We start from the raw sequence: 22,552 nt of genomic DNA on the forward strand, positions 1-22,552 counted from the left end.
AGTGAGGGGCTGGGAATGTAGCTCACTGGTGAGTTAGGGATCTCATGAAGGACATGCATTCTGAATATATTGCAGTAATGATTGATTATAAAGTGAAGAAATGTTCAACAGATCCTTTCATTTGCAATCTGTCCTTTTAGGTCAACCAAGGGCCATTTCCATACAAAGTGCAGATTGTACTCTAAAATGCCATATAATTAGCTCTATAAACCTCAAAGAGTTATTGAATACTGTACCATCTTGAATCCTGTACTATTTAGCTGCTGAATACTATTTAGCAAAGATACACAGAAAAGGAAAGGACAATTTTTAAAAATATTATTTTTATCAGTATAAGAGACAATATCTGTCTCTTACATGCTGGATACTATGTATTATCTCTTTTGAGTCTCACAGAATAGTTTACAGATGTGGAAAATGAGGTGCACAGGTGTATTTCAGCATCACACAGTAAACGGAATTGAGGCAAAATTGTAACCGAAGCCAGTGAGGCATATTGACTCCACTATTTGCTTTTATGTGGACAAAGTTTCTTGTACAAAACTCAGAGTGAAAAAAAAAAAAACCTTCAATCTTTCTGGTTTTTCAGATAGGAAAAGGGAAGGGCTTGTCCAAGACCCCTCAACTCCAGGTCAAGATTCTTTTCTGTTTTACCCATGTAGCTTCCCCTCAGCATACCAGCTTGTTGGGTGGCCACATTTCCCTCATGCAGGATCATTTCCAGACTTGCAGTGGAACTCTCTCATCCACTCCTACTACACCCTGACTCCCTTGAAAATTTCTAGTGTGTCCCCACTATAGGCTGTGAAACTTTAAACAGGCCTCTCATTTGTGTTTGGGGAGGGGCAGAAGAAACCGGTGACTTTGAGGAAACCACCACTAGCCAACTAGCTCTAATATTTCTTTGCAAGGGTCATTAAAATAAAAACATGGAACTCAGAAAACAGCTTCCATGCCTGTCTTCTTGCTCACAACACTCATGGTCTGTCTGACCCCAAACTATTCTGATGCCAAGCTCCTGACCACAGCCTTCAAACTCTGCTGACCTCTCCACATCATCCATGGAGAATTCCCTCAGTTTTGACCGTAGGCACATAGGTTCTCATTCAGTTCTCAAATGGTCAGGCTTGCCTCTTCTTCAGGTTTTGCACTAACTGGGACTTCTACTTGGAATACCCTAATTTTTCTCCCCTCCCAAGCCAAATCATCCACATTCACTTTACTTAGCTCTGGGAACTCTTCTTAGAAAAACTTCCCCAACTCTACAAGGCTACTTGTCACACTTTCAACCAACTGACCTATACTTTTCCTTGGTACTTTGCATAATCTGATTCTTTTCATTTGAGTGAATGTTTTCTCCACAAGTGTATAAAGTCCATGAAGACAAAGACCATGTATGGACTGGAGATATAGCTTAGTGATAGAGCATTTGCCTAGCATGCATGAGGTTCTCAGTTTGATCTACACTGAAAAAATTAAGATAAAGAATATGCCCATTTGGCTGGGCAGGGTGGCACACGCTGTAATCCCAGCACTCTGGAAGGCTGAAGTAGGAGGATCACAAGTTTGAGTTCTGCCTGAGTAACTTAGCAAGACCTCAATCTAAAAACAAAACAAAAACAAACAAACAAAAAAACCAAAGAGTACTGGGGGTTGGAAATGTAGGCCAGAACCAGGTACAATACTGGTATAACACAAAAAAAGTCCATTTTTCATATTGTTCATTTCTTAGGGTATAACTCAGTTCTTGACATAGAGTGGCTACTCAAAAATACTTTCTGAATTTTTTTTTAATGGCATGAACTTTTTTTATTCCCTTTCAAATACTTTCTGAATTAATGAAATCAATGATTAGTACTTCTCGTTTCCCCAGGTTTCCTGCAAGGAGAACAGTGACATCTAGTGACCACCTTCACACTCTTGGAATTCTCTGACACAACATTAACTGGCCTCAGAAACACTTCACTGGATTTCCAAAATATTAAAAATTTCAATAATGCTGAGCAGAGCTGGTACAAAGTCCAGCCATAGGGGAATCTGGCTTCTGAGCAAATGAAAAGGAACTAGTGCCCCTCCTTCCTACCATATGGGTGATAAGAACATGTTGCCAACGTCCCATGACTAAGTTTTGTATTGTGCCACATTGCAGAAGAGGAAAGTATGGCATGAAAGGGACTCATTAAGGCAAATTCATATAGCAGCCAGTGAGGATATTCACCCACAAAGTCCTGGAGGGCCAGTGCTGAACAGGTGTCTCTATTTCTACTCTTTCAGTCCCACAATTTAACCTCACTCTGCATCAGAAGTGTGGAGACATGTATATATTTTTTGGTTGTAGTTAGTTATTTTGGAGACTTTCTAAACACAAAATTAGAGTACTTGTTTGCTTCAGGACTCAAGCACTTGGATGTGCCATGCTTTATTAAGTGTCTTTTTCCATTCAGATAGATCGTTAATAATTTAGTTACTTTGCACACTTTAATAATCCACCACCAAAACTGCCAGTTAGGAATGTGACTATTTACATGTAACATACGTTCCCTTGTGCCATTACGCTGCCTCCTTGACTCAAGACTACCATTGTTTCTTCTGTTCATCATTTCCTTGTGTCCTTTTAAAATAGTCCTACTGTATTTGTATTTATTCTTAAAAGGTAATGTAATTGAGGTAAGAGTACATGTGCTTTAGCTTTAAAAAAAAAAAAGAAAATGGGTATCATGTTATATAAAATCTGTTGGGACTTGTGTTTCCACTTAATAATTTGTTTATTCATTTCACATTGATAGGTATCACAATAGTTCATTAATTTTTGCGGCAGTAGTGTATTGCACTATATCAATATCACACATTTACCTGCTCATCTATTGGTGATAATCTGGGTAGTTCATAGAAGTCCCCTTCTGCCACACTAATCTAATCCCATCAACCCTATCATCATTTATCTCCAACATCTCATCACCCTAAGAACAGGTCCCACAATCTATAACTAGACTTAAAATATCCTAAATGATCAGGCCCTTTCCAATCCCCCTGGACTCATCCTAGCTCTGCCTCCATTATCTGTCCTCTATGAAGCCGTCTCTGACCTCTGCGATACTCCAGCACTTAGCCCAATAGCATGCTGTGGGAAGGGCACATAATCCAGAGCTCTACAGGACTGCATCAAGAATCTACCAGTATGACTTCCTTGGAGGCCCGGAGCTGTCTGGGAACTGCTACAGAGGGCAGAGAAAACCACTTTTCTTCTTCCTCACTGAAATAGCAGCATTGCCATTCCTAGTTTTATGTATTGGGCGACCTGAAAGATTGCATTGGTAAAAAGTACTCCATGAACATAAATTTGCAAAACCGTGAGGCAAATAATTCATATGATCCTTTCAAGTCCTGAAATGCTATAATTAAATAAGATGAAGAAGAAAAAAAGGAGATATTATATCACAGTTAGGCATGTAAACTGTGGAGCAGACCAACTTTGAACAAATCACTTAACATCTTTGAGGTTCTCTCAGTTGTAATATGGACATGACAGTAAGATGAACCATATGTTCAAATGTCAGCAGTTTCATGAGAATCAAAAAAATATTTCTAAGTAATTATAAATCTGGAAGGCAGATTAAATGGGATAATCCAAGTATAGGAGTGAAGTAGACACTGCTAGGTTTTCACTGCACCCATGCCTTCTTCTCTTAGACACACGGTTAGAATACATTTCCTGTATTGAAGCCAGGTGTGGACAATGTCCACATTGTCATTGATAGAATCAGAGCTGAAATGACATTTGCCCCATTTCAGCCTTTCCCAAGCAGTCCTTCAAAGATTTTTCTCCTTCCACAGCAACTGTTATTGATGCACAAGATAAAACAGGCTGGGTACTGAAAGGTTCTCAGAGGAGAAAAGCCACCCATCAATCAAAAGCATCTACTTGGAACTCCACACCAATAAAAATACAACTGTTGTTGTATTGAGACACTGATATTTGATGATGTATCGGTTATATAAATTAGTGTCACCAAGCTATATAAGTATTTAGAACATAAGGAATCAAAAATGCAGTAGTCACCATGATTTTGTTGGTGGTGATGGTAGTGGTGTTGGTGGAGTTGCGGAGGAGGAGGAGGAGGATCCCTATAGACAAAGAAAGGGTGCATATGGGAAGGAGATAGGAGAGTTGGTCAGGTTTGACTTGCAGGCTGTGCCAGGGGAGCTCACCTCTTTTGTGCCATTGTCTTGGATGAGGGTGTAAAGTGGTACCACACGGTTGATTTCGAGCAACACGGGGGTGGGACTCAGCTGCTCCTTGCCTGGCCGACGGCAAAGATGGCATGTAGAGGGACAACGACCCTTCTCCTCACAGCGAATCTCCACACCTGAGATGAGCTGGTCATCTGATAGCATCTGGGCCGTCAGTAGACCTGAGAGGTAGGTGATGAAGGGCATGGACTTGAGCTCCTTCTTGCTGCCCAGCTCTGTTGTCTCTGAAGAGGCACAAAACAGGAAGTGATAGAAGTAAATTTAGTATTGTTCAAAAGGCCTAATTCTTGAACCCATTGAGAGAATTTTCTAAGGAGCTGGTATTTGTAAGAAAAAAAAAAAACAGTCATAGGATGATTTGTTCATGATGACTTGAACAGACCACTAGCCTGAGGATTCAGAGATCAGAATGGTGTGTTATCCTACCACTTATTCCAAGTATCCTCTAGCCTTCACTTTCTTCATGTTTAGAGTGGTAGGTAAGACTAGGACACACATGTGTAAATACAGAATATTTCTCTGGTGTGAGAAACCTAAAATGTAAATAAGGATGAAAAGGTATCATAAATAATGTGAAATAGGAAGAAAAGGTCCAAAGGGGAAGGGGAAGCGGGAGGGGCTGGGGAAAGGAAAGAAGGTAATGGAATGGAATTAATATGAGAAAAGGAAAAAAATGGAAGCAAAGTTTTTATGAATGCGGGGAAAAAATAAGAACCTAGATATATTATGTCAAGGTACGAATTTCCAATGATGAATGTCATTATATTGTATACTTAAAATGTACCAAGAAAATTAATTAAAAGAATACTAAGTGATTCTCCAAGATGTAAACACTCAAAGATACTCCTCTCAACCAGAAATTCTCTTCTTTCTGTTGTCAAGGTGCAAAAGTTACACTCTTCTTAAAAAATTTTGTTCCACAAAACACACCTGAGGATCAATGGAACAGACTAGACGAGGTGGAAATAACACCAGACACACTCAGCCACCTTACCTTTGACAAAGGGGTCAAACATGTTCACTGGGGAAAAGATAGCCTCTTTAATTAGTGATGCTGGGAAAACTGGCTTTCTACATGGCAAAGATTAAAACTAGACCCATGTCTCTCACCAGGCACTAAAGTTAAAATGGATCATATATTAAAACAGAAGCACTAAATCTTCTGGAAGAGAGAATAGGTAGTGCTGTTGAGGACACAGGGTTAAGTAATGACTTCATGAACAAAACCAACATGGCACAGGAAATAGCTCAAAGAATCAACCACTTGGATCTCATCTTATTAAAAAGATTTTGCAAGACAAAAGAATCACCAGCAGAATGAAAAGACAATCCACAGAGTGGAAAAAAATTTGAGGCAGTAGCCTCTCAGATAAAAGACTAATATCTAGAACATACAAAGAATTGAAAAAAATCGGATCCCCCAAATTTAATGACCCAATCCAAAAATTGGCCTCTGAAATGAATAGACACTTCTCAGACAAAGAAGTAGAAATGGCAAACAAATATAAGAAAAAACTTATCGCTGGTCATCCAAGAAATGCAAGGTAAAACAAAACTGAGATTTCATCTCACTACAGAAAGAACGGCTATTATCAAGAAATCAATAATAACAAATGCTGGCAGGGATGTGGAGAGAAAGGAAACTTTCTCCACTATTGGTACAGACTGGTATACAGACTGGTACAACCAAAGTGGAAATCAGGATGGAAATTCCTAAGAAATTTAGGATTAGAGGTCCCATTTGACCTAACTATTTTCTTGCTGGGTATCTTCCCAAAAGAATCAAAAGCAACATACCATAATGATATCTGTGCATCCATGTTTATAGCAGCACAGTTTGTAATAGCTAAATCTTGCAAACAACCCAAATGCCAATCAACTGATGAATGGATAAAAAAGACGTGTTTTTTTTTCATATAATGGAGTACTACTCAGCCACAAGGAAAGATAAACTTGAGGTATTTATAGCTAAATGGGTGCAACTTGAGACTATACTCTTAAGTGAAATAAATCCGCCATGTGTAAATGCTGCATTGTCTGTCTGGTATGAGAAACTGAAAGGGTGAATAAGGACCAAAATGTATAACAGATAATATAAAGAAAGAAATTGTTCAAAAGGAAAGGGAAAATATGAAAGTGGGAGGGGGAAAAAGAGGGAAAAAATTGGTAAAGAAGGAAAAAATGGAAACAAAGCTTCTGCAAATAAGTGGGGAGTGGAAGTTGAAGGGAGGGAAGGGGGATGGGAAAAAAGAATAATCAAGTTATATCATGTATAAGAACAAACTCCCTTTGATGAATGTGATCATTACGTATATTTAAATTGAACCAAAAATTAATTCAAAAAATAAATACATAAAATTTTTTTCCAGTTTTATATTCTTTATAAGGCAATATAATGAGAGAAAGATAAGCTTTGAATCCATGCAATTTCACTGTAATTCCCAGTTTTGTTTGATTATATCTCTGCAGCCTCTTCGGTGCTCATTTGTTCCCTTACTCAAAATTCCTTTCCTGTTTCTTCACTAAGAAGTGATTCACCCACATTCATTCTGTGCTTTGTTGGCTAATAAAATTGCATTCCCTATCTCTACGCCTTTGCTTACCCTACCCTACTTTTCTCCTTTGCCTTTCCAATCTTTTCTGTTCATTAATGCTCTATTCTTCAGAAAGTCTTTCCTTACTGCTCCAGACCCTCTTTTCTCAATAAACACTCCTACTTAGAAGATCTTAAATTCAATTTCTCTTCCTTCTAACTTTTCCAAAAATATTATCAACTCTTGGAGACCAGGGGCCCTCCCACTCTGGCCACCTTCAGTGCCCAATATGTGGCAGTGATGTTCTGCAGACTCCATTAGAGGGAGCTTATGGAATTCTGAATAGATGGAACTATATTTATGACCTAGTCTAGATATCCCAAAATTCTCCTATAGAGGTTCTAGAAATCCTAAGCAGTAATTAGCAACTGCATATATAAGGCAAGAGGGAAACTGACTGGGCATGGACTCAAACTGCAATTTCAGCTTCAAATGGAACCGTTTCATTTTTGTCTTTAAGAGATCGACCTCTATGTAAGATTTTATTTAAAAAGAAGAAAAAAATAAAGAAAGAAAATTATATGCTATATCAAAAAGTATGAAGACACAAAGTGATTTGTTTAATTCAGAGGGTTACATTTATATCATAGACTATGTGAATGGTGTCCCCAAAGATGAGTAATGCTCAAGCTGAGTAGCAAAAAAAACATAATCTGTCTATACAGATAAGGGCCACGGTTTAATCCAAACATAAGCTTCTACCAAACCTGGTAGAAATTGAGACAGGGTGTCCTCGGGACACGGGGACCTTGGGCACTGAGATCTAGGAGAACTAAAGTTTTTCTCTTGATTGTGCTCTAGGCTTGCAGTGACACGCAGCTGATCTGGAAACAGACTTGCCAATTAGAAATACAAATAAACGCAGGCTTCATTCATTACTCTCTGGGCCCTCAGGCCTGGGATCTGGGCTCCACCTTTTCTGTCTGGCTGTCAGCAAATGCTTATGAGCATCAGATCAAAGGCTCTAGGGGAGGAAGACAAGGCAAATCCTGGCTAACCAATCCTTCAGAGGGATTAAAGATGGGCAGTTACTAAAATAAACAAAACAAGGCTGTGAAGAAGGCATCTCAGCAGCTGGGAAGATGGAGACAGTCTTATATATGAACATGTCAAGAGAAGAGAATGATAGTAAGTTTTAGAACTGTAGGCCAGTGGAATAGTTTTGGAGAAGGGAGACTTCACACTTGGAAGTGGCGAAAATCAGAAAGCAGTCATACCTCTGAGGGTATAGCAAATCAGCTAGCCTATACTCTGGCCTAGATTTCACAAACTATGACCCATGCAGCAAACTCAACCTACTTCTGGCTTTTGTAAATAAACTTTTATTAGGACACAGCCACTCCCATTCCTTTATGTGTTGTATATGACCATAGTGGCAGAACTGAGTAGTTACAATAAAAACTATGGCATACAAAGGCTAAAATGTGTAGTATCTGACCCTTTTCAGAAAAAGTTTGGCAACCCCAATATAGCTTTAATTTACAAAGGAAGAAAGTAAGTTTGAGAGAGAGAGAGAGAGAGAGAGAGTGTCCCAGGAATATGGCAATATGATGGATTAGTTAAAACTTAACTGGTTGTGGGGGGTGCACACCTATAATTCCAAGTACTTGTAGGCTGAGGCAGAAGGATGGAAAGTTCAAGTTCTGGAAAATTTAGGTGGACCATTTCTCAAAATAAAATTAAAAAGTGTAGGCACGTAGCTCTATTATTGGAGTACTTGTCTAAAATGCAAAAAGCTCTGTGTTCAATTCTTAATACCACAAAAACTACAAAATAAAAAACAGAATCAAATAGACCATCAATATACTTGGACAGTGAATCTCTAAGGAGAAAAGATAGAGTGGAACATCTTTTCTCCATTAAAAAATAAAAACTTATTGAAACAGCATGCTTTTGAAAACTCTGGCCTAGTAAAAACCCTCCCATTTTAATCAACGAGAAAGTGTGTCCCAAAGAAGGCCAAAATAGGGAATTAGTGATCATTTTAGTAGATGACCTGAGACTTCTGATAACCAATTCATCACCTGAACTAATTATCTCATATTTAAAATACTGACAGCATGTACTGTATAACATCTTGCCATAGACACATAATTTAATTTAGAAAAAAGTAACTTGGAGATGTTAATAAAAGTTCCCTTGAACACACAAATGTCTATTGGCATTGGGTTAAAGATATAACTCCATTTATTCTAATTTTTGTATACATGCTGCTGAAGTGAGCACTATTACTTCATTTAATAACAAAGTAATCTATAGAACTTTGCTGCTCTGCTTTTGCTAATGGAATCTTTAGCTTTTTGAATCTATCCTTCCAGTGAGAAGGGTTAAAAGCTGATAGTCCAAGCTAAATACTGTACCACAGTAGCAGTGTGGAATGATCAGCTGAATCTATGGGCTGGTTTTGCAAAACAAGGGCACTTGGCAATCATCTGGTCCAACTTTTTGCTTAACTAGTGAGGAACCTAAGACCAAAAGAGGGAAATGGACTTACCTCTAAGTCCCATGAATATTTATTAAGAATAATTTTTTTCTTAAAGGTTGTCTTGGGGAAGATCATGAGTCATTTCCTTAATTGTCCTTGTGAAAGCTAACTGCTTCTGCTTAACCCCACACTGTGCCTAAAGTCAGATTTTCAAAAGGCAGACTGTATACAGTTGTCCTCTCCTGCTTGAAACTCTTCCTTGCTACTCTTCTACTCTAAAGGTATAGATCAGAACCCACGAAGTGGGACACAGACTATACAGATCTAGACAACCCATTGCTGCTCCAGTAATCACAAACAAATTTTATCCCACTTAGTTCTACTTTCCACTTAAGTAACTTTTTTTTTTTTTTTTTGGTACTGGGAATCAAAGTCAGGACCTTGTGCTTGCAAGGCAAGCTGAAGAACCACTGAGCTAAATCCCTGGCCCCTCACTTGAATAAACTTTAAGTTATCTGGTGTGTTTCTTGTCAGTCCTGGTGCATGCTCTTCTCTGTAAAAATGCTTCCCTGCATTCTGCCCTCAGGCCCTGACTGAGCCTTCAGAGATCAATTCAAGTGCTAATTCCCCAGAAAACCTTTCCTGAATCTCCATGCCATTCACGTATACTAATATTTCATATTACAGATCCTCATGGTATCCTGATCTCTGGTATAATTGTCCCAAGACTATCAACTGCATGAGGGCAAAGACAGTATCAGTTTTGCTGATTTCCATACCTACCCTACCCAGTTCCGAGAGCAGAGTAGGCTTTCAGAAATATTTTCAATGAATTATCTGTTTAATATATAGTAGCATTACATACTCTAATAGCTCTGCTATCTTCTCAAACCATCAGTGAATCTAAGAGGCAGGTTATTGGAATTATAAGCACGACAGGTAATCCAGACTCTTTTCTAGACACAACCTCTTCATAAGTAAAATGAGCCCTCTCAAATGAAAAGACAACATATGAAGAAGATCTGATCTGTTTTCCTGAGGTTCTGGCCTCCTCCATATTTGCATGTAGACCTTGCCATTGAGAGAATGGGAAAATTAGGTTAAAATATGCTGCATTTCATAGGCCAAGAATAAAGAGCATTTTTGAAGAAACTTATCCTCTGTTCACATTTCCCATCCCTCTGAACAATGATTCCAAAATAGAATCATATCCAATTCAGTTCCGATGACACTACAACCCATTTATTTGAGAACCTGCCAACTGAACTTTCTTTTTTCTCCTCCCAAATTCCTGCTGGGTATTATTTTGTTGCCACCACCAAAAAAAAAAAAAAAAGCCTCAGTTGAAGTGACAACTCCTTGTTGGGAGGGCAGCCAGGGATTTTCAGCAGGAGGTGATGGCACTGTTTGCCCTCATCCAGAAAACAAGACAAAGGCATCAGACTAAGGGCTTCTTGGGAGAGCGAAAGCTGCACGGATGTTTGCTCAGTATTCGGAGACAGCAGTGCAGGGTGCTGCCTCCCTAGTCAAACGGGCTTGCTTTGGCAAGAGGCTCACAGTTGAAGCATTTAAAGGCTCCACAGGGACCAGAGGGGCTCAAATTAGAAACATTAAGGGAGGGGGAGAAGGTTAAGACTTTTATGTCATAAAGAATGGCCTTTCTTACAGCAATAGCCTCTGTGGAATTACTGAAATGGGATCATTTCTTAGGTGGAGTTACTGTCTCCTGTTGGAGGAAAGCAGTTACTCTGAGGCCAGACTCAAGGACTCATACAAATATCCTTAACAAAGGGAAAATAGCCAGTGAAAATGCCATCAGTTAAGGCCTGTGCTTCTGTGTTGCACAATTTGAACTTCTCAGCCTAACAAAATCCAGCATCATTGGCACGTCCTTTATAAATAACAGTACAAACCTAAATGAGTCATTTTGAGGATTAAATAAGGTGCCTGGCACAGGTTAAGCACTTAGTAAATACTAGTTGTTATTGTGGTTGTTATAATTATATTGTTGTTGTTGCAACAGGATGTTAAAATTGTAATTTCTATTGAGACACTGGGTTATAATAGAAGTGAGGTCCCAAAGTCAGGCCCCTAGTTCCAGAATTTACAAAGGAGATGAATTCTAAGTAGTTTCATAACTCTAAACATGTTAGCCAAAACAAGGAAATAAAAAGAGATCATAGAGTAGAAAGAAAGGATTTAAGGAAAATTTTCTTTGGAGAGAACCACTACCACATTTGGGATCCCCAGTGCCCCAGGTGGGACATGTATGTAGAGCATGCTGTCCTTTAACTCCAAGTTTTGTAACAAGGACCTCCAAGTGTTACTTGGAGAACTTATTTGTTATCAGCAACTGGGAAAATACTGGAATAAGGTTTTTCTCCACCTGAAAAAGCTCCAGTATCCTGCATGACTAGCCTGCATCAGAAGGGACTTCAGTGGTATCAGGATAAACTTCAGAGGTTTCCAGGAGAAAAATATTTTTGTTTTCCCTGGACCAGATATGGAGAAAGAGGTGGCCTGGAGCTGTTTTGTGTCCTGCCTGAGGAATGCTAACATAAGGTGAGTGGGATCCAGAATGAGTTTCCATGAAGTAAACAGCCAGTGGACCAGCAGGTTGGAGGATCTATAGGAACTAAAGGGAAACTGCAATACTTCATATCTTGGGAGAAATTCTTAGCCATGGGGATCACCACCAAGCCCCTTTAACCCCTCTCCCCAAGAGAAAGGAAGAGCTTTAAAATCTTCTAGAACCAGAGAGTACAGAGATAGATAACAGGATACCAAAACAAGTAAGATCATCCCAATCCTTAGCAATTCCTCCTTCCTTCTGCTTTGATTGTGGAAGGAGAGGAAGAAGTACAAGTTACAGAAAGAGAATGAAGGTCAGCAATATCCCAACTCCTAATGATCCCACTGAAAAGGCAAGGAGCTCTGATCTAACATGCCAAATTTAGGTTCGATTATAATTTTGGACTGGACATCCTAATTCTTTATTTGAAAGTGTTAGCAATGTAAAATGTCTACAGCATTATCTATTTCACAAGTGATAACAGATTAGGCAAGGTCTGCTATGATTTTCATCTCAGGTATTGAAAGATGATCCAAGAAAATACACTAAAAGCAGTGTTGAAACCAACTCAATATTCATAGATTATATTTGACTATTCTCAATTTCTAGTATCAACTGAACTAGTGACATCATTGCTATAGGGCCTATCACGTCTGTAAGTTTAATTAATGTGCTGGTTAAAAAGAATATCTGTTTCACCAACTAAATCGTTAGCTCCAAAAGTACAAGGGTCACAGCAAGTTTTAGTGAGCTTTTGTATTCCCAATACAGAGTTCAATGTCTGATACTGTGTACACAATTTGTAGTTAAGTATCTGAATAAATGAATAGATGAATGTGTGGGCCTGACTTTTCTCCTCAATTCTTCTCTTTGGGTAATATTTATTGGACTCTAAACATACTATCTCAGTTTACTACCACAGCCCCAAAGGCAGGTGGTTTCCACTGTCCTGACTTACACTTTGTGAGGTAATTTGCCCAAAGCCACACAGCTAGTGACCAGTCTAGCTATTAATACCTAGTGCCGCTTCTTGCCCTGAACATATCTCCTCTTTTAAAAATGTTACCACCGATTGTGACTCTCTGCGTTGGTGCGTCCTCCTCCCCATTCTAAGACCCTTCCCTGTACTTACTATCCCAAGCAACCCCCAATTTCCACACTCATTTTCACAGGCTAATAAGTTCTAACAGGTGGAAGGCATTTTAAAGGTCATCTGGTTGGAAATCCTATCTAATGTCTCAATCATTAAATCATCCTCCAATTCTTTCTTAGACACTTCAGATGATGTGAGAAGGCCCATTGTGAGAAAGCTGTTAAACTAAATTCCCATTTAAAAACTGCATTTCTCTAACTCAGGGTTAAGAGCTTTATGCTATTTAGATTCCTTACCTGCACTATGCAAGTTTGCCCCGACTTAAATTCATGCTATGATTAATCAATTGGATAGGTGAATGAAATCCATACCACAGAAATGGTGGGGCATTCTTGACTGGCTTCTGATAGTGTTTATGTATATGCTATAACCCAGGTGTACAATTTGGGGAAATGGAAAGAAAAGCAACAGTGGAGAGTCCACAAAAAGGAGAGCAGGTTTACAAAACTGCCAAACAAGTGATTGACTGATATAACTTTACTGGAAGCTTTGCTCCTAAATGCACACATAAGAAAAATCACAGACAGGTAGCTATAGCACAGTGGCTTGCTTAACTTTGAATTCTAGATCTTTGATATTCTAGCTAGATCCCTTTGGATCACTTATCCCCTCTAAGGCTCTATTTTCTCACCTGTAAAATGCCAATATTAGTACTTAAATTGAAAGATTAACTAGAAACAGAACCCAATGAGGAATCTCCAATTCTAAAGTGTCAGGAACATCAATGGTCATTTCTTCTGCTCCTCGGCCTTTATGCCACCATTACTCAATTCCTATGCATGTCAGAATCTCTACACCTTCCCTTGAAACCTGCCCGATGCTTCTAAGATATTTACCCACATCCATCTGCTTTCTACTACTGAGTAGACTACTGTCAACTTGAACACTTAAGATCAAAGCTATTGAGTCACATTACCTAGATTTCAGATCATAGGCAAGTCACTTTATCTTTATAACATTGATTTTTGTCATTTGTACAATGGGGATCCTAATTCCTCATTCAACTCTTCTAAGAATCAAATGAGAGATGTTTAATTACTCAATTTACACCTATGATTTCGTATGGTCTTCACTATCATCCAACAAAGAAGAAATTGTTGTCCTCTCTTACAGATGTGAGAACTGAGGCTCAGCATGATATAGTGTAACCTATAAGCAGTTATCTGTCTTCAAGTGAAAACAAGTAAGCCGCTGCAAGGGTTATACTGTCTGTGAAATAGGGACCCTAGTCACTGCCCAGTAGCCCAGTAGTGGCTGCTGTCTTAGCCAGAATCAGGGACTACTCAGCACTTAACTTAATTATCATTTCTGCCTCTTGAGGAAAGGTAGATTGTGACCAGTAATTGAAGGTTTAAATATAGGCCATGTGTGATCTCCTGCTGCCCTCTAGTGCCTGTTTAAGATGATTGCTCTTGGGAAACTAGTAAATCATCTTTCCATGCCAGTGATTACTGTGTGCCAAGCACACTTGGTAGGCACTGAGGGCAGCAAAGGAGACAGTAAAGGCTGAGCTGAGATACAGGGGACTCTTGGGAAATAATTAAAAGAATTCTGAATGACCCTTTCTTTACAAGTCTATCCAGTGCTATGCACTGAAGGCAGGTGTGTGTGTGTGTGTGTGTGTGTGTGTGTGTCAGCTGAGTTCAAATTGCAGTTTGGTCAAAACTAAGCATGCTACAGGGGAGCTATGTCTAGTTATACAAGTTGAGCCCTGCAAAAGGGTGACAACGCAAGAGGATGAGGAGGGACCTGATCCATTTTCAGCTCTACTCGCCAAGTCTGTGACCACATAATTCAGCCAACCAGAGGAGCACATCTTAGTGCATACACAAGGAGATGTGCAGGCAGGCTATGCACAGACTTGCATGAGCACATGGAAACTACTTCCTCAGTAGAAGCCTGTATGTTTTACTGTATAAATAAGGACACCATCATTGACCATAAAATGTTATTATGGTTTAAGATAATGTGTGCCCGCTGCTCTGCCACTAGCCCCAGCGAGGAAGGTAGCTGTGCGGGTACCCTTGAAACACCCCCCAAGACACCCCCACGACACCCCCCCCCCTGCTCTCAGACCTCCTAACTGGTCAGTCCTTGGACCCACTCTGCAGAGGTATAGGTGGTCATAAAGGGTATTTTTCTGAACTCACAACTTTGAACATCTTTAAAGAAAGGGGGGAGGAACCTGTACTAGAACTGTATGGAGTTCAACCCTGCAGGTCGGGGAACTAAATTTAGGCCTTGTAGCCTGAGGTCAGTCTGAGTCGTGGGGATCTGCCATTGGTTAACTGAGATTAGGGGACTTGGTTCTGCACATAGCTGTGCACATGGTATATTATGACAGCAAAGACATAGTCTGAAAGGGGCCCTTCAAATTCTTTTTTTTCTTTCTTTTCCTCATTCCACCCTGCAATTTCTTTCTTTTTTCTGTCCTCTTTCGGCAACTCAGTCTCTTGCTCCGCCATATTATCCCTCATCTCGCTTTCTATTCCTGCTCCTACCCTAACTCAGACTTCTCCTTTTATTATTTTTTTCTTTTTTCTTTATGTTCTTTTCTTCTGTCATTTTACCTCACTCATGGGTCAGTAGTTTCAAGGGAAAGAGAGCCCCTGTTACTGTTAAGGGGATATATTCTTGTCCTTACTCTTGCACTCTGTCTATCCTTTTTGAAGTCAAAAGTTTCGGAAAGATTGTATGGTCATTCTATGTCTTCTGGTTTCACTTGAAACCTCTTCCAATACTTTCACTTATCTACTTCTCTTGTCCTAACTCTGTCTAAGCCCCCATCCTAAATGGTAAAGATGCTATATTGAAAAGCATATGCACTGCAAACATATTTTGGGCTGCTTCTTGATTTTAATTTAATTCACATGGTTTAAAGGTTATAGATTAATGACTACAACAAGTGGTCAAACTGCAAGTTGTGCTTGATTCTATTATGCTGCTGAATGTATCAATTGGGATAAAGGATTGTGATTGATTTAATGAGTTGTTTTCTCTGATATTATGAAAATGAGAATGTCTATGAGGCATTAGAGACTCAAAAGCTAAAGCGCAACTATATCAGAAAGATTTAAGTAATAACCCAGAAATTAAACCAAAGACAACTCAACAACAACAACAAAAAAAAATGAGAAAACACTTAAGCAAGACACAAAGACAGACTTCCAGTTCACCAATGGCAAACAGTAGGACAAATGAGGATGAAAAGTATGATAGTGAACCAGCAGGACACCCCAAACCCATAGCACAGGAAGGAACAAAACAGATCAATCAGGCTCTAGAAAAATTCGCAATAGAAATAATTTCCCAGATAACCATTGAGATGGTGAGCAAAATGAAAGTCATGATTCAAGACTGTAGAACAGAAACTGAGAAAAAAAATAGATGAGCTCAGGACCATGATAGAAGCCATGAAAGCCCAGAAGAAGAAAGAAATGGAAACAATGAATGCCCCACATAGGAAAGAAATGGAATCCATAAAACAGATTCAAACAGATATCCAGGAGATTAAAAACTTTATTGAAAATATGTACAACAGAATAAAAGATTGCGAAGATAGAATTTCAGATATAGAAGATAGGACTGCAGTCAGTGACCTTGAAAAGAGAGGTTTCTTAAAAACAGTAGGGGATCATGAGAAATCGATTCAACAACTTCTAGATGATGCAAAGAAGAATAACATAAGACTGATAGGAATCCATGAAGTAGCAGGAGAAAATAAAAATGACTTTAAAAAGCTGTTCACAGAATTAATGACAGAAAACTTCCCAAACAGAAGGGAAGAATTAGACTACAGATAAGTGAGGCATACAGAACTCCAACTAGCCACGAAGAAAAAAAAAATCTACACCTAGACATATAATAATTAAGATCCCAGAAATACAACAGAAGAACAAAATACTACAAGTAGTAAGAGAAAAGAAACAAATCACATGCAAAGGAAAGACCATCAGAATCACAGCAGACTTTTCAACACTAACCCTCAGGTCAAGGAGAGCCTGGAGTGAGGTATTTCAAGTCCTTAAAAGAAAACAACCTCCAACCTAGACTGATGTATCCTATAAAACTCTCTTTCAAAATAGATGGGGAAATAAGATACTTCCATGACAAAGAACACCTGAGAAACTTCATGAACACCAAACCAGCACTACAAGGAATTCTAAATAATATCCTAGAAAAGGACAATGAAGGTCACAACACCATGAGGCTCAACAGAACAAATCAAATAGGCAAGGAAAGAAACTAAAAGAGGGGGAGTAAAAAGAGTCAAAAAAAGGACAATAACATGACAATAATAAGTCAGAACATATCAGTTATAACCATCAATGGCAATGGCCTCAACTCACCAATCAAGAGAAAAAGGCTGGCAGAATGGAATAAAAAGCAAAATCCAACAATATGCTGTATACAAAAAACACACCTAGTGCAAAAAGAAGTCCATAGACTGAAAGTGAAAGGATGGAAAACAATTCTCCATGAGACAGGAGCCCAGAAAAAAGCAGGGGTAGCAATCTTATTCACAAAGTAAATTTCAAACAAATATTCATTAAGAGACAAAGAAGGCCACTACATCCTTGTAAAGGGAAAAATTCAAGAGGAAGAGATGACAATCATAAACATACATGCACCAAATATTAATGCCCCCAAATATATAAAACAAATATTAAGTAACATGAAAAACCAAATAAGCACTAATACAATTGTAGTGGGGGATTTAAATACCCCACTATCACAAATTGACAGATCATCTAGGCAGAAAATCAACAATGAAATACTAGAACTGAAACAAGCTTTGGAACACATGGACTTAATAGACGTCTATAGAGTATTCCACCCCACAAAATCAGAATATACATTCTTTTTGGCTGCTCATGGGTCATTCTCCAAGATAGATCACATACTAGCTCATAGAACAGTTCTGAATAAATGCAAAAGAATTGAAGTTATCCCCTGTATATTATCAGATCATAGTGCAATCAAGCTGGAGATCAATAGCACAAGAAACTGTAGGAGCTTCACAAACACATGGAAACTGAACAACACTCTCCTGAACAATCAATGGATCTCAGAGGAAATTAAAGAAGAAATCAGACAGTTTTTACAAATAAATGAAAATGCAATACAACATACAGGAATCTATGGGACACAATGAAAGCAGTTCTACATGGAAAATTCATAGCACTGACTGCTATTTGAGCGAGCTCAAATAAACAACCTAATGATGACTCTTAGACTCCTAGAAAAACAAGAGCAAGAAAAACCCAAAGCTCGAACAAGAGAGGAAATTATAAAGATTTGAGCAGAAATCAATGCAATGGAAACTAAGAAAATGATACAAAAAATAAATGAAACAAACAGTGGGTTTTCTGAAAGAATAAATAAAATTGATGTACCCTTAGCTAATCTTATCAAAAAAAAGTAAAGAAAAGGCACAGATCCATGCAATTAGGAATGAAAAAGGTGAAGTCACAACAGATCCAACAGAAATCCAGAGGATCATTAATACCTACTTTGAGAACCTAGAATCTAATAAATTGGAAAACACAAAAGAAATGGACAGATTTTTAGATACTTATGAATTACCAAAGCTGAACAAAGAAGATAAAAGCATTTTAAACACCCCAATTACAGTAAGTGAAATTGAAAATGTAATTAAAAATTTATCAACAAAGAAAAGCCCGGATCCTGATGGATTCACTCCTGAATTTTACAAGACATTTAGAGAAGAATTACTGCCTTTACTCTTCAAACTTTTCAATGAAATTGAAAGGGAAGCAATACTTCCAAATTCATTCCTGGAAGCAAGCATCACTTTGATTCTCAAACCAGGGAAAGACACAACTAAAAAAGAGAACTACAGGCCAATCTCCTTAAGGAATATAGATGCAAAAATCCTTAATAAGATACTAGCAAACAGAATACAAAGGATCATCAAGAAGATCATACATCCTGACCAAGTCGGATTTATTCCAGGGATGCAAGGATCATTCAACATACGTAAGTCAATAAATGTAATACGCTACTTTAACAGAGTCAAGGACAAAAACCATAGGATCCTCTCGATAGATGCAGAAAAAGCATTTGGCAAAATTCAACACCCATTCATGAGAAAAACTCTGCAAAAAATTGGAATAGATGGTCTCTATCTCAACTTAATAAAGTCTATCTATGAAAAACCAACAGCTAACATCATATTAAATGGCCAAAAACTGAAAAGTTTCATGTTAAAATCAGGAACAAGACAAGGATGCCCACTATCACCACTCCTCTTCAATATAGTTCTGGAAACATTATCCACAGCAATTAGACAAGAGAAAGAAATTAAAGCAATAAAGATAGGAAAGGAAGAAGTTAAACTGTCATTATTTGCTGACGATATGATACTCTACTTTGAAGACCCAAAAAACTCTACCAAAAGATTTCTAGACTTAATTGACAGATTTAGTAGAGTCGCTGGATACAAGGTGAACACCCAAACATCAATAGCCTTCTTGTACAAATAACAGACTTACTGAAAGAGAAATTAGGGAAACAATTCCTTTCACAATAACATCCAAAAAAATGAAGTATCAAGGAATCAATCTAACAAAAGAAGCAAAAGACCTCTACACTGAAAACTACAGCACTCTGAAAAAAGAGATCAAAGAGGATATAAAAAAATGGAAAGGTATACCCTGCTCCTGGGTAGGAAGAATCAACACAGTGAAAATGGCCATACTACCAAAACTGCTATACATACTCAATGCAATGCCAATTGAAATCCCAACACTATATTTCACAGAACTAGAATAAAGAATCCAAAAATTCATTTGCAACCATAAGAGACCTAGAATATAAAAAGCCATCCTAGGCAACAGACACGTGACAGCAGGTATAACAACTCCCAATTTGAAACTATACTATAAAGCCACTGTGATAAAAATAGCATGGTACTGGCAAAGAAACAGACCTGAGGATCAGTGGAACAGATTGGAAAACACAAAAACAATTCCAGATGTACTCAGCTACCTCATTTTTGACAAAGAAGCTGACCATCCTCAGTGGAGGAAAGATAGCCTCTTCAATAAATAGTGCTGGAAAAACTCAATCTTAACCTGCCATAGATTAAAATTCGACCCTTATCTTTCACCATGCACTAAATTAAAATCCAAGTGGATTAATAAAGATCTAAATATTAAAACAGAAACACTAAACTTACTAGAAGATAAGTTAGGTAGAACTCTGGAAGACACTGGCATAGGAAAAGATTTTATGAACAAATCCTCAGTAGCACGGGAAGTAGCAGAAAGAATCAACAAGTGGGATCTTATCTTATTAAAAAGCTTCTGCGCTGCAAAAGAAACCATCAACAGAACTAACAGACAACCTACAATGTGGGAAAAAATTTTTACCAGCTGCTCCTCAGACAAAGGACTGTTATCTAGAATATAAAAAGAACTCAAAATATAAAGACTCAATTCAAAAATGGGCATCTGAAATGTATAGACACGTCTAAGAAAAAGAAATAAAAGCAGTAATTAAATATATGAAAAAATGTTCTACATCACTGGTCATCCAAGAAATGCAGATGAAAACAACGCTGAGATTCCACCTCACTCCACAAAGAATGGCTGCTAACAAGAAATCACACAATAACAAATGTTGCAGGGGTTGTGAGGAGAAAGGAAACCTTCTCCATTGTTGGTGGGAGTGCAGACTGGTGCAACCACTATGGAAATCAATATGGAGATACCTCAGAGAGCTAGGACTAGAGGTTCCATGTGACCCAGCCATACCTCTGCTGGGTATATTTCCAAAAGAATTAAAAGAATCATATCACAGAGATATATGTGCACCTATGTTTATAGTGGCACAGTTTGTTAAAACTAAAATTTGGAAACAGCCCATTTACCCATCAGTTGGAAGCTGGATAAATAAGATGTGATTTTTCTATAACGTGGAATACTACTCAGCCATAAAGAATGAGAAATTAAATTCATTCTTAGGAAAATGAATACATATTGAGGATATACTCCTAAGTGAAATAAATAAGTCACACGTGTAAATACCAAATAGTTTCTCTGGTGTGAATAAACTGTAATAGTACATAAGATCCTAATGAGATAACTGACATTGTGAAATGGGAAGAAAAGGTCTAAAGGTGTAGGGAAGGTGGGAAGGGTAATAAGGGAAAAGAAAAAATGTGAGAAAATGAAAATATGGAAATAAAGTGGTTTTAAATGGGGAGGGGAGAAGGGCTGAAGGGAGGGCAGGGACAAGGGGAAAAAATGAGAACCAAGACCTGTCATGTAGAGGCACAAGATCCTAACAATGAATGTAACTGTACTGTATACCTAAAATGTACCAATAAACAATTTTAAAAAAAGATAATATGTGCCCATGCCAGACGCTGAGTAGCCAACTAAGTGTCTTAATACTCTTTTTTATTATTATAACAATATAGCTAGGATAAGTGCTTGAAAAAGAGTAGAAAAGAAGCTCACCTTTCCCAGCCTTCTAGTTTTTATTAAGCACAAGATACAACTGAATCTACCAGATCTCATTGAATCTTCAGTGTGTTTGGGATGAAGAAATGTCATAATTTTTACAATTATATTATAGTTGAGAAGATAAGAGGTTTTTGAGAGGTGACAGACTTTGTGAAGTCAAACTCTGACTCCAAAAGCGCTTTTTCTATTAAATGGAGCTTGAAGTATCAGAGAGGCTTGCCTTTTCCCTGGAATCTAGTTCCTCTACTTTGCTAAAAACTCTGATCAAAATGTACTGGTAAATGCATGACTCAAAGACTAGTTCCTTCCTCTTCCTTCCAGTTGTGGGTCAAAGGATTATTATTGGACAGAGCTTAGGGAACAAGAGGCCTTTGAGATACTAATGCCTTGGTTAAATGAAGACTCCCAGACTATCCTGCTCAGACATGACCTAGAGGCAGGAAAGCGAATGAACAGAGAATATCAGACCCTCCTGTGACAGGAGGTTGGCAGCACCAAACCTACAGCAGGGTGTGAACCTAGGGCGGGGTCAGCTATTGCCTTTGGTTAGAAAAACCATTAGGAAATAAAATTATAACCTTCTGACCACTTTAATAGGAGAATCTCAGTCTTGCTTTCTCATTTCTCTATTTTTATCAAAATCTTGACAATACTAGAATTAAACCATTACTTTAAAACATATTAACAGGCATTCCATAACATGTTCCATTGTGAGTTCCTTCTCTTATTAGCTGTTCTCTTCTCTGTAGCTGTGCTGCTAGAGGCGGAGACTAATGGGGTCATCTAACGAAAAGCAAAATTAAAATTAAAAAATTGAAACTCATCAGAAATTGTGTCTTAAAATTGACGTGATCAGTAAAATAAATATTAACAATTGCTACAATCTTACAGGCACATATTCCAGGCCAGATATTCTGCTACTTGTTTTGCACACATTATTATACTTGGTCTCTATAAATCCTAGCAGCTATGAAAGGTGTGTTTCATTATTGCTTCCTAATGGTGATGAAAGAAGGAGTTCAAGAAGAACTGAACTGACACTTCCACCTATCTTTATTTCTAAGC

At 38.2% G+C, this 22,552-nt stretch overlaps 1 protein-coding gene across 5 annotated transcripts in view; it reads right to left on the bottom strand.

Moving 5' to 3' along the window:
* Positions 1 to 22,552, bottom strand: part of Astn2 (astrotactin 2) — a 770,953-nt gene that overhangs the window by 186,833 nt on the left and 561,568 nt on the right. For all 5 annotated transcript variants that reach the window (XM_010639452.2, XM_010639450.2, XM_010639451.2 and 2 more), the window contains one exon: positions 4,210 to 4,475. In XM_010639452.2, the coding sequence (XP_010637754.1) occupies positions 4,210 to 4,475 (266 nt within the window). The remainder of the gene's footprint in view (positions 1 to 4,209; positions 4,476 to 22,552) is intronic.

The sequence above is a fragment of the Fukomys damarensis genome, unplaced genomic scaffold (genome assembly GCF_012274545.1).
Source record: "Fukomys damarensis isolate Sample0158 unplaced genomic scaffold, DMR_v1.0_HiC HiC_scaffold_36, whole genome shotgun sequence".
NCBI lineage: Eukaryota > Metazoa > Chordata > Mammalia > Rodentia > Bathyergidae > Fukomys > Fukomys damarensis.